The 14,143-nt window shown below is 36.7% G+C and overlaps 1 protein-coding gene across 3 annotated transcripts in view; it reads right to left on the reverse strand.

Annotated features, from left to right (window-relative positions):
• Nucleotides 1-14,143, reverse strand: part of NRG1 (neuregulin 1) — a 123,018-nt gene that overhangs the window by 13,263 nt on the left and 95,612 nt on the right. For all 3 annotated transcript variants that reach the window (XM_056116634.1, XM_056116633.1, XM_056116635.1), the window contains exons 3-4: nt 7,681-7,739; nt 821-844 (exon numbers count right to left, since the gene is read on the reverse strand). In XM_056116634.1, coding sequence (XP_055972609.1) covers nt 821-844; nt 7,681-7,739 — 83 coding nt within the window. The remainder of the gene's footprint in view (nt 1-820; nt 845-7,680; nt 7,740-14,143) is intronic.

Here is a 14,143-nt window from a genome sequence, read left to right on the forward strand (position 1 = left end):
CATGCGATTTTCAGAAAGCTCAGAACTTAGGCTGAGTTGTTAGGATGATGACTGTTCTCTCTCTTAACTGCTTTAGAGGAAGCCCTTCAGAAGAGTACACTCCGAATTGATGTTTAAAGGAAATATTTATATTTTTAGTGTTTTTATTCTTCTACCTAGATATTCATGGCTCAAGTTTAGCCCCAGCATTACTAGAATTTTTACCTAGACTAGCATAAGCTTATTTTTCTTTTGTACAGAAGGAAATGAAGTTGACTAGATCACTGATTGAATCTCTCCAGAAAAAAAATCTGATTCAAATCTTTGCCCATCATATGGTGCAGCATTCGCGCCTTCTCTTAACAATGTGCAGAGTACACTAGAGCTTGCTCTGTTAGTTTATTTACTTGGTTATTCACTATGTACGCCAAACTCCCATCAGCCTAAGACGCGGTGTGTTTTTAAGATGATGCCTTTAAACCTTTCTTATTCGTGGGTCCCTACACTGCTTTCTCTGCTGTCATTTGCACAATTCTGATTTAGCCCAGCGCTGAAATAATAGCACTGCTAGACCCAATCATTGTTTGGGTTAGGGACACTGCAGCAAGGGGGGTGATTTTAAACTCTGAATGAAATGTGGGACTCTCAAAGCTGCTGCACTCAGTACCATTCAGTCAACTAATCACAGATTGAAAGCAAATCATTGTTATAGCTGTATGATCCCTTCTAAAGAAAAAAGAAATTAGTCAGGAACTGAAAGATAAGAGAAGGGAGGGGAAAAAGATTTCAGCTCAGAGGCTCTATATTCTGTAGGCTAAAAGGAATGATGATTGGTCCATACCCATAAATTCAATCCCAAGATGCTCTGCCAATGCAGAAAGTTGACAAAAAAAAAAAAAGAAGAAAGGGAAAAAGTTTCAGAAAAGAGCAATACACTGCACTTCAAAACACATTACACATGACTATAATGGCTCTCTGTGCGTGCACATCAAACAGGACAAATGGTGGGTGGTTAAGGAAGCAGTGCTCAGGTACGCCTGCTAGAGTCCACACATGAAACTTCTCATTTTAAGAGGTGTGCAAATATCTGTAGACTGTGTCTTTATTATTAACCCTTAAAAGCCCTTACTGAGGGAGAAGTCATAGCTAAGCTATCCTCAATGCTAGTTCTCTGTCTGAGAATATGAGTGTACTATCAACGGAAAAGGCATTTGGTATGATTTCATTATCCCTCTCCCCCCTTTTTAAAAGGCCAAAGCAAAGTCTTTGAGAAGTAAAATGTTTTTACCTGAAGACAGGCAGAGCCAGGAGCAGAAGCCAGAGATAGTAATGGAGTACCCACATGTTGTCAAGTTGGTTCTAGATTTTTCAATGTTTGTGCATAGAGATGTTCTAATATATCCTGCTGTTTGAGTGATTTTTTAGAAATTCATTAAAAAATTGTTTTTCACTCATTTGCATAACATTTCATAGATAGTAAACAACAAATGGCTTTCACTTCAAAAGCCAGGAAGGGCGATGGGTAACCAGGGCCCACTTCCATGTTCTGGAACAGAATTCTATGTACACAAAAGTTTTCTATTATCTCTAAGGGTACGCTTTTTCAAGTTGTAAAAGAAGGGGGTTTGATGTCTAGCTGAGACCAGGTGGGCATTGGACTAGGAGGACCTTATGCCTGCTTGGGCAAGGGACTCAAAGTGGTGAGCTATGGCCACAATCCTGGCAGGTGTACCATGGGCGCACCAGAGCAGGCAGAAGCCCAAGTGAGAAAAAGGAGCAAAGAAAAAAAATCCCTCCAGACATGGGATTTTGCATTCTTGGAACAAAAATTGTTCATCATATCAGTGTGTGGGATAATCTGGGAATTCTTTCTTTTTGCAGGTGATGCAGAGCAGTAGTGGTGGAGAGGAGCGAATGAAGAGAGTCATAGGTGTCTATTTCTTCCCTTGGTTGTCTAGTAGAGATACGAGATGGTTGCCAAGAATGGCAAAACATGTCCTGAATTTGAAAACGTTAAGGAGTGTTTCTCTTACAAAACAGACACTCAGTTTGTGCCTCGTCAGCAAGGTAGGTGGTAATGGGCAGAGCTGTCCTGGCTTCTGGTCCTGAGTCTGTCATTGTTCTGTTTAATGATTTTGGACAAGTTAATTTCTCACTGACAAGTTGCTTATGATGCCAACACAAACCTTTTAAGTGACCTTGGGGGTAAGAAAGGAGCATGAAATGAGTCTGCCAATAGCCGAGCATGGACAACAGACACTTTTACTTGTAGCCATTTAGTTTGACTCATTTTCTATTTACTACATAGGGATTTGCTGACTCATTTCATGGTCAGAAAGACTGAAAATTCCTGATATGTGTCCATACATTTAGAATTTAAAAAAAAATCAACAAACCAAACTTGTCACCTTTTAAGGCAACAAAGTTTTAAAGATTAAAATCAAGCTCTACATCATGAAAGTCACACTCTATGGGACAGTTAGAATACTCTCTGCTATGGGTACAGGCAGATAACCTGTTTTTTTTTTTTTAATAAATGAAAATAGGATTTAGGGGTTTTGTTGCACAAGTGAAAAAAATTAATTTATTCAGCTCATCAAATTTCTCTGGTCTCTGTGCAAAACTCAATTTTACAATTTGACCTTCTTTTCCCCATTAATTTTCTTTGGTTAACTTTAGGAACATTCATAGTATATTTCTTCGATCTTTTAATGAGGATGTGGCCCAGTTTTCTCCTAAAAAATCTCTTCCATCTCTCTTCCTTTTCCTTCTACCAGTCAGTAATAATTTAAGGGTTAAAAATCAAGAACTACAGAAACTCTTTCCAGAGAGTCATTATCCCATGCCTACTTGAACACTGCTAATGATCTATATTAGTTGCGTAGAAAGCTTGGTTAAGTCTTCAATAAAATTAGTAGCATGCCCATGCATACATATTACTGCATTTACAGTTTTATAGGTAAGCCTGTGAGCCAAACTATAATTTCATTTCATGGGAAGTCATTCATATCAGGCAGCTCCAATTTCAAATAATTCAAAGGGAAATTGGTACTTCAAATTGGAATCTCTTTCTGGCCATAAGGCCTAACAAGGAAACAAGCAAAGGAAACATGCATCAGTCATTCTAGACTTGGAGTAAATCCTGCTCTAATTTGTTTTTACTACTGGTGGCTTCATTTCTTTCACTGTGAGTCAGAAAAGCAGAATACACAAACACTTTTCATTTTATGAAGAGGTTATTACTTTCTATCCATTCTATTTAATCTAATGTTGGCTGAGGCTCATTACGGATCATATGCTTCCTATTGAACTTCTGCCTAGACACTACATTTTTCAAATTAAATTAATAATTCAAAAACACAAAGGTTACTGTAAACAATTTAGTTTCCTTTTCTACATGTGATTTCCTGCTGTGCAGTAAGCAATATAAAAAATTAATTTAAATCGGAGTCTCTTCAATATTGACTCACTGATCCTTTACGATGTTTGAAGTGTTTCAACAGAGATTAACTTGAAGGTTAATTTAGGATTTCAATTACATCTGACAAAAGCACAAAAAAAATCTTTCTTTGACTAAAATTATTCATGCATGAAATTATGTTTGTTAAAATAGGAAGGTCAGGATTTTACCCTATGCAAATAATCTCAAAGACTACATATGTGTATTTTTGACTTCTGCATCTCTGAGATTTATAAAGGAGCTATGTTAATGCCAATTCCGAACTGAACCAATTTTGTGTCTCCCTTTTAATTTTCTACTTACCTTTAAAAATGAAGGTGCCTCTTTTTGTTTGTTTACATACACCAACCATAATAACAGTGAGCCCTTGGAAATGGAGACTTTCTCTTTATTCCATGTTTATTTGGGCAAGCTCACATGCATGCTCTCTCTCTCTCTCTCTCTCTCTCTCTCACACACACACACACACACACGCACATGTACATGCTATAAAATACCACCAGCACAATCAAAGTAATTAATAATTTTGTCCTAAAATAGGCATGGCTTTATTCTTCTCTCAGCAAAATATGCATATTTAGCAAATAATTGCAATAGAACTTTACATTTTCGTTTTGGGGTCACGCCCAGATGTGCATCGGACTTACTCCTGTCTCTGCACTCGGTTATCACTCCTGGTGGGTTCGGATGACCATATGGAGTGTCGAGGTTAGAACCCTGGTTGGCTATATGCAAAACAAGTGTCTAATTGCTGTACTAGTGCTCTGATCCCTGCAATAGGTTTTTAAAGGCATTTAATCAACACTAGTTGATTATGCACGGCTAATCTATGATCCAAAACAGACGTTTGAATAGATCCGAAAAATTGTTTTTGGATACACCCAGCAGTGCTCAAAGCTGGCTCTTGCCTCTTTGCTCAGGGATCATAGCTGGCAGAACTTGGGGAGCCATATTTGGTACTGTGGGCTGAACCTGGGTCAGCTGTATGCAAAGCAAGGCCCCTACCAGCTGTGCTTGATCTACGGTCCCTGAATGTTTAAGTACTTAAGAGTGACTGCTAAGTTTACTCATTCTGAGAATGTGCCTAAAATTCTAAAACTGTAGTTTTTAAAAATATTTGTTATTTGGGATATTATGTAATTGCCTCCCGCCATACACTAGTTTACATATGACAAGACTGCTAAATGACAAGACTACCTAAAAATACTGTGAGGACTTTATGTTTCTCTCCATGGTCTCTATAAACTGGTTATGGATTGCTGGTATATACATACATAATGGCTCTCTCTCTCTCTCTCCCTCTCTCACACACACACACACAAACACACATGCACACACATACACACACTAATGAACATAATCCTTTCAAATAGAACTTTTGTGTCAACAGGCAAAATTTAAAGTTTACTAATTCTAGAAAGTATTATCAATGTTTTAAGTCAAAGCAAATAGCTGACTGCAAAAATAGTATATGAAATAAATATTTTTGCTCTTTTATCTTATATTTAAGTATTTTTTAATAAGTCACTATAAGTCCCTATAGGACCTTTTGTCCTGAAAATGGTCTCAAACCCTAAAAATGTAAATTTTGTTGTTAATAAATATTACAAAATTTACATTAAAAATTTAAACATTCCTTTAGAATGTTTTTCAACTGAAAATGTGTTAGAGTAAGTTGAAAGGTGGCTTGTCTTTAAAGCGAGACTTATCTTTGTCTTTAAAACTTGTTCATTTTCAGACTTTATAAATACAACAACTAAATTTTAAACAGCACTGGGGCAACGTATTTCCTGTATTTTGCAGCCCTCATTGCTCTGTGAACATAAAGTTTTTTGGGAAGCAATGATTAATTTTGTCCTTCTATGTGGGAGTTTAGGGAAGTAAAAATTGAGAATTTAAATCATAGGGATTAGAGAATTAATTCTGGACAAGAAAACCTTGGAAACAGTTTGAGATTGGAGACCTACTCTTTTACAAACTTAAAGAAAGTTTCCTGGTAAACAGTGATTATGGATTTTGATCATGAAAGTGCTACCTATCAAACCTCGTATAAGTTAAAGATGTTGCTGCTTTTCTGGGTGTCTTCCAAAATTGCTTCTGGAAGTTTACTAAAGAATGTTTTTTACTTGTTTGTGTTAAATAATTATACTCTGATTAAATACAGAGAAGCTTTAAAAAAAGGAATAAAAAATGGTCTAAAAGAAAGAATATTTATGTGGTTCCATTGGGAGATACATTCATTGTTAACTGCTTTCTCTAGAGAGTGCTCCAACACAGCTTTCAGAGCACAGTGAAAATCTGGAATACTAAAAACTTAAGTAAATGCATAGATTCAAAATATTTATCAAATTCTATGGTGTAATTTTAATGGAAGGCTTGCTAAATCTATGTTATTTGAATACAAACACATTTTAAGATGTAATGGCTTTAATATATTAAGCAAAATTTCTGATTTCCATTTTAGTTTTACTACCAAAAAATCTATAGCTACAGAAAAATTCTGTTCAATAAAGGTGTATCATTTTAACACAGTGAATAAAGTGAAGAATATGTATGGAAATTTAGCTATGGTGATTTATCAATTTTTCACCACAGAAAAAAGCCTACAACATTTTTTATATTTAGCCTGAGTAAATGAACTATAAATACTATCTCACTAAGTAATTAATATATGGTTTTGACTTCTACATAATGTATACAAGACTTATTTTTCCATGCAATTCATCCTTCTATGAGGAAAAATATTGAAAAGAATCTTATTCTTTCAAACCTCTTCTGATGATTTCTTGGTACCCAAATGATCATCTCAGATCACGGCTTTTTGCACTATGTGAATTTATACTGTAATAAGTGTGAAATTAACAGTATAAATCAGTGATTAACAAATCTAGCTATCTACTTTTGTAAATAAAGTTTTAATGGCACACAGTCATGTACAACTGTTTATGCAGTGTGCATAGCTGCTGCTTTCATGCTACGAAGCTGAGTGGACTGGTTGTGATAGTGATAGTGTCATCTACAAACCATCAATTATTAATTATCTGATCCTCAATAAAAAAAATTTGGCAACTTCAGATGTAAATGGATATCTGTAAGGAATTAATTTAATTCTTTTTTTGTTTTTCTGTCTTTACTGGCTTATTCCTGGATCTGCTCTCAGGGATCTTTTCTGGAGAGACTCAGGGGACCATATAGGGCGGTGGGGATTGAACCCAGGTTGGCCACATGCAAAGCAAGTGCCCTACCTGCTGTACTCTTTCTAGTCCTAAAGAATTCATTTTAAATACAATGCTCTAAAAGTTCAAGATTCAGAAGTAATAGTCCTGCATTATAGTCTCTGTAGGACAAACACAAAGCTTCCTTTATCATTCATGCAGTGTGAAAAGTCTCCTTAGGAGTGATGTCTAAGACTTTATCAAGCCACAAAATCCATCACGATTCCCTACTTGTCCATTTAAAAATATATTGAGTTGAACTATTATATGTCAAAATGCAAAATACATATTTTTAAAAATAACTATTTTCCTCTAAAAATCATCATGGAAATTAAAAAATTATCATGGAAATTGGTATAAAGAAATGATAATGTAAGAAAGTGATGGTTTAAACCAGTCCTGAGTCATTTCTTTCCTAAGCAACATGAAGAGCAGACAGGATATTTCATTTGTTGTGAAATGTTTGTTTCTAATTTTCCTAACTTAGTGCTTTTTTAATACCTAAATGACAACTACTCATTTAATGACAAGAAACACCTGAACTCTTTGAATTATGTTTATTTGTTACACACTCTAAACCCAGATTAACTTACCATCATCTCAAGTGCGTGTTGGTTACAACTTAGTCAACATCCTTTTCAGGATGCTGTCACTTTATAAAGAAGAAGGACTGTTCCGTGGAATGATTTTTATTTTATCAATACAAGTGAGACTTTTAAATGCCTTTATTAGGATTGCACTGCTTGATATTGGCTAGCATTTTGTATCACAGTATTCAAGATCGATTTCAGAAACATCCGGAACCTCACACACCTCCTAGTCTCTCAGAGTCAACTAGTCACGAACAGAGGAAGTAATACAATCACTGTGGTTAATGTTCTCATGCGACAGGCAGAGGCAGTCAATGTTAGACCTGGTCACACACATCTAGCTCTAGTGGAATCTGAGGGGAGATGCAGGAACAAGAAAGCAGCACCCACTGAGCATGCTCCTACTCAGGCAGAGACAGAAAGGGACTGGACGTACTGTAGAAGCTGGCCATTACGTAGTTTTGGCAGCGATCACCAGTAAACTCATTTGGGCACCTGAGAGAAGAAACAAAAAACAATGGTAGAAAAAACAGAGAAAAGAGAAGAGGTGAATATATGCTAGAAAGAAGCTCCTTCAGTGTCATTTGACTGAACTTGGTCAATTCACTCTCAGGAACTGATTCTTTGTCCTCATTACGGTTTCCAGACTCTCGCTTCTTCCCATAGGGTTAAATATTTGGGCAAAGTGGAGTTTTTCAGTTTGGTTTGAAACAAAAATCCACCCATTTTTAAGTGACATTTTCGAAAGGAGTCACTTGAAATTGATATTTTTGTTGATTTGCATATTCTGCTGGATATCTTTGGATAAACATGCCGGAAGGCTCATCTTAGTTTTCCCAATGGATATCTCTGAACACACATATTGGAAGGAGATACAATTTTGCTTCGATTGTTTGGTTACCATCATCACCATTTGGGGTGATTCACTGGTGGATCATGTCTATCTATGCCCTCTGGGGCTCCAGCAAGGTCCAACCGAATGGGTTCATGCTCCGAGTGGTGGTGAAACCAGAATGAGAACCAAAGGAATCAGTTGCAGCTGAGCTGTCAAAAGCACCAAGTGGCAGTGATTGTTGCTGTAGTTTCGGGAAGAAAGCAAATTGCATATTATTTTAACATACTTTCTTGGGTTTGGACTTTCATGGGCACATTCTCAGTACATCTTGCTCCAGTGAATCCAGGTTGGCACCTAGAGGGCAAAAATGTGATAAGCAAGAGAATGCTTAAGATCCTGCACTTTCAGACTGGCAATTTCCTCCTAGGGAACATGGCAGTTATGGAGAGTCCTACAAATCACCTGGTGGCTGGACAGCACGAAGAGAAGGAAAAGACAAACATTTAGAAAATCATGGCCCATCTCTTTAGATTTATGGGTCTACGTTTGAGTTGCTGTGTGCTTTAATTTTCAAAAGACAAACTACCCAACATTTGACTAAAGGGAGGCTAAAATGTCGAACAGCTGGGGCATGACCTAGGAAGCTAAGGGATTTTCCCTTTGCCATTTCCTTTTTTGCCACTGATCATTGACATCTTTTTATTTTTTATTTATTGTTTGCTTTTTGGGTCACACCCGGCAATGCACAGGGGTTCCCTCCTGGCTTTGCACTCCGGAATTCCTCCTGGCGGTGCTCAGGGGACCATATGGGATGCTGGGAATCAAACCCAGGTCGGCGGCGTGCAAGGCAAACAAACGCCCTATCCGCAGTATTATCACTCCAGTCCCAATCATTGACATCTTACTTTGCTAAAATGCCTTGGTTTTAGTTGGAGCTTACATAGTTTCACCCATACTAATTTATTATTTAAATGATCCTGTTTTATTTTTTTACATGCTTTTACCTATGATCAGTTTTAAATGGCAGTCACTCTATCCCCTGTGATTCCACAACTATCTTTGGATCCCAGAAAAAAACAGCTTGAAAGCCAATAGGTCCACTGTTGAGCAACTATACTGCAATGAAATTATGTCAATGCAGTCTTTAAAAACATTTTAATTAGTGTACACAGTCTTTTCACTTGGAAATTATAAGCACAGATAAGGTGGTAATTGACAAATTTATTTAAAAATACTTGTGATATAATCGACTTACAATAGAAATCAAGCACTTTCATATTCTAGGGAATACTGACAATGAAAGTCATATTCCCTGTTTTTAAAAATGAAATGCAAATTTGCTACATTTTCAGTGTTGAAAGACAGTGATAGCAGATTCGGGATAGAATAGAAATACCTTATCTAATAATCTCAAATCAAAGATACAGCTGAAAAAAAATAAAGTTCTTTTTATAGCAGTGGTGCTTAATAGAAGTCATTTCTCATTTCAGATAAATGTACTCTTAAATTGCATAAGGTTTACATTTTCTTACATACATTTCCACATCAAAATCCCAGAATGTTGTTAATTTCTATGAAATTCACATTTTGGTGTAATACTAAGGTCATGTGATAAATTGGGAAGCCCTTTATAGTTACTCTTTTGTTACAATTACACCATTAGCTGGAGCATTACACATTAGATTCATTTTAACCAATATCATGCTTTAATAAATAGGACCACCAGAAGATTTTTTGAAGCAAACATTACAGATGCTGAACACCCATAACATGTTTTAAACAGATAGTTAATAACACCACAATCACATGTAAAGTATGTGTAAAGTACCAACCTAGTATCATTTAGTCCTCATAACTCAAGATTTTTACATGCAAGCTTCTTTCTTCAGAATACATTGAAATACACACACTATATATTTTTTTGCATCAACAAAGTGTGGAGAAAAATATTCATTTGAAATAGAAATCTGGGTCAAAGCAGGTAAGACATTTACACATGGCTAACCGGGTTTGATCCAGAGCATCCCATATGGTCCCCTGAGCACAGCTAGGAGTAATTCCTGAGTGTAGATCCAGGAGTAATCCCTGAGCATCATCCAGTGTGGCCCCCAAACCAAAAATAAACAAAAAAATAGGAAACTATTTTTATCATTTCCCTTGAAGGCAAAGGGCTGGAGTGATAGCACAGCGGTAGGGCGTTTGCCTTGCACACAGCCAACATGGCCGACCCGAGTTCGATTCCTCCGCCCCTCTCGGAGAGCCCGGCAAGCTACTGAGAGTATCTCGCCCGCATGGCAGAGCCTGGCAAGCTCCCCATGACGTATTCGATATGCCAAACACAGTAACAACAAGTCTCACGATGGAGACGTTACTGGGCCCGCTCGAGCAAATCGATGAACAACGGGAGGGCCTTGAAGGCAAAATTAATGCCAAAAATGTTACCAAGTATTGTGGCACATTTAATTTGTGAGACAAAGTTAAAGACAGAAAAATATTTGGATATTACCTCAATTAATATTTGAATAAATGTAGGATGATTCATAAAATTCAAAATAATATTAAGAACTTAATCATTATGAAAAGCTCAAAAAAGCCCTTTGAAGTTTTCAAAATTTATGTGAAGGAGAGTGGATATTTTTGGTTAGGCTATTTTACCACAGAGAGTCACAGAAGATCTACCTAATGAAATTAAGAACTATGACCTATGAAATGACTTTCTTGGGTCATTTCTCAAAAATATGTCATCCTACATGCTACAGTAAGACTCCTTCTGAAGATCAAAGGAAAATACACGAGAACTTTTTTCACAAAGTAACATCTTAAGCACGTAAGATTTTATTTTTTGGATATTTTTGCAGAAGTACAGTAAATACCAATATAATTAAATAGGATATACTTTATAATAACTATTTTATCTTACCTGTTTACATTCATAAAAATTTAAATTTTTGTTGAGAAAAAAGTTTGTTTAGGGCACTGTTCTAGGCTCAAGGAATTTTAATTTTATTTCTAATTTTTTTTTTTTTTTTGGCTGGAGCGATAGCACAGCAGGTAGGGTGTTTGCCTTGCACGAGGCCAACCCAGCCGACTCAGGGTTGATTCCTCCGCCCCTCTCAGAGAGCCCAGCAAGTAACAGAGAGTATCTCGCCCACACAGCAAAGCCTGGTAAGCTACCCTTGACGTATTTGATATGCCAAACACAGTAACAAGTGTCACAATGGAGACGTTACCTGGCCCGTTCGAGCAAATAGATGAACAATGGGAGGACAGTGACAGTGACAGTGATCAGACAACTTCTTTCAAACAACATGATATAGTATATGTGACTAATGTGTTTGTATGCTTGTGTGTGTATGTGAGTGTATATGTGTGTGGCTGAGACAGACTGATCAAGTGAGTGAGCAAGAGATGAAGAAAGAGAGAGGAAGACGCTACAGCACAGTCCTCCTGTTGTTCATCAATTTGCTTGAGCAGGTCCAGTAATGTCTCCATTGTGAGACTTGTTGTTACTATTTTTGGCATATTGAATACATCATGGGTAGCTTGCCAGCCTTTGCCATGCAGGTGAGATAGTCTCAGCATCTTGCCGGGCTTTCTGAGAGGGGCTGAGGAATCGAACCCGGGTCAGCCAGGTCAGGCCGCGTGCAAGGCAAATGCCGTACCCACTGTGCTTCCTGGCTCCAGCCCAGGAAGACAAAGCTGTATTTGAGAAAAATGTACATTTAAGGATTAAGAAATTAGTAAGGTAAGGTAAAGGCCCTCCCGTTGTTCGTCGATTTGCTCGAGCGGGCCCAGTAACGTCTCCATTGGAGACTTTGTTGTTACTGTGTCTGGCATATCGAATACGTCAAGGGGAGCTTGCCAGGCTCTGCCGTGCGGGCGAGATACTCTCGCCGAGAGGGGCAGTAAGATAAATGATCAGTTTAAATCTTTATCATTATTCAAAGGTAGTCCACAGACCAAGGACACCCACATTGCATGGAGTTTTGGTAGTAGAAAAGCAAGCTCCAGTTTAGACTTAGTGATTAATTATAAGCATTTAAATAAGACCCCCGGGAAACCTGTATGCAGGTAAATAGACGAGTTTAGGATGTCCTGGGGTATTGACCTTGGAAGATGGAAGGTAAAATCCTCAATCCTCATTCCACTGTAACTTGCTATTTGAGGGTGATTAAATAGCAGGTTGAAAATATTTATTTCTAAACAATTCAAGTGTTCAGTAGCCACAGTCATTATGTGACTTTTGTGGCCTTCCAGAGTTGTTTACAAATCAAACTGAAGAGACCAGAAATTGAGATGGTTTCAACAGAAGCAAACAGCAGGTTACATTGCAGAGGAGGCATATACAAATGAAAACCGACCTGATTAACTCTATGGAATTACCTCTTAAAGAATAGGGAGACTGTCTGGCTTCTAACATTTTTCAGTATTAGCACTGTAGGTTAAGTATGTAATCTATCACTTTCCTGAAAGATATGAGTATGGTAAGTTAAATCTGATTTTGAACAACATGCTTTGGCATTAAGTCTGAAACTCTTAAGACATTTATTTCTAAAAGGATCTAAATAATAATCAAGCCCCTTCTGTGACCTGATGTAAATACACACACACACACACAAACACACAAATTTCATTGATCAACTGCTGCTGGGAATATTTCATTTTAGGACTCTTTACATAATACATAATATTTGTTCTTAATAAGATGAAAATTCAGTTTTATCTGCACTTAGGCATCTCTTCCCTGACTACACCTCCCATCTTTTCCCGATTTCCTCACTCTGAGTGTGGATTTTCCTCACGTTACTGCCTGCTCTGTTCTCTGTCATTACCCTTGATTATGTTTGAGGCCATTAACTATCTTTGATCAGGGTGTATCTCTAATATTCAATTCAGAGCCTGTTTCAAACAGTGTGTATTAAGCTGAAGCAAAGAGTATCAACTGCACTGTCCCAGGAACAATTGATCATAAGAGACTTTCATATAGTTCCTTGATTTGCCAAATACATGACAATACCAAACTTCTGTTTTTTATTCTGATATAGTTTATAAGAAAATTGCTTTCTATACACCTAATAATTCTTTAAAAGTAGTTATTAAGTCATTTCTCATAGACTTTATCCCCAAACCAAAGCTTCAACATTGTGCTTGAAATTTGGAAGAGACTCTATTAACTCTTCAACAGCAAGTCTATTACCTCAAATTTAAACTGTTATAAAAATGCAAATTAGGATACAATCTAGCTGATGGATCTACAAACCAATTCTTACATAGATCATCAGTAAAATTAAAACTTTTCAACAATAACCTCAATAAAATTATCTTGATATATGTGCCATGCATTTATAAAACCATGTAGTTTTGAGGCCAAATGATACATTTTTACATTCTAATTGAATAAATAATTTCCCATATTTTGGTGGAAATTCCCAGACATATTTACATATCTCCAAGAAACTTCTGATTATTTAGATTTAGCAAATTTTCAAAAGCATTATGTGTCACTTCATGTTTTATAACTTTGTTATTTTATAAACTATCCTGAGACATGCCAACTCTCCCTTTATTTCTTTATTATGCTACTTTTTATCAGGCTTTCTCCAGATCAAACAAAAGAAGACAAATAAGGTCTAACATGTCAGCCTTATTTTTTCTTCCATTACTCATCATTCACAGAAAAATATTTAGACTATTAAAATGCCTTCTCTAAAAAAATTAGTCACTATTGCCCTTTCACTCTACCTCAATACCATTATTGGTGTTTCCTTCATATTGCAACAACATCTGAAAGAATTTCTTTAGTGTATATATATATATTTATACACTAAACAAAAAATATAGTCAACAAAAATTGGATGTGCTAATGAATAGCTACTGAGGGATATTAGTGGTTTGTGTTAGGTGTTCAGGTTATTTGCTCTTACTCTGTATAAACACACTGTTAGCAGAGTGTGTACAATCCTCAAATTTGTGGGTCTGTTTTTCCATAGTATTCTACTGCCAAAACTGACTTTTTCTCACTCCTTAGAGTCTGATCAAAACATCTAGCTAGATCTCACCCACT

This window comes from Sorex fumeus, unplaced genomic scaffold, assembly GCF_029834395.1.
Source record: "Sorex fumeus unplaced genomic scaffold, SorFum_2.1 ptg000033l, whole genome shotgun sequence".
NCBI classification, from domain to species: domain Eukaryota; kingdom Metazoa; phylum Chordata; class Mammalia; order Eulipotyphla; family Soricidae; genus Sorex; species Sorex fumeus.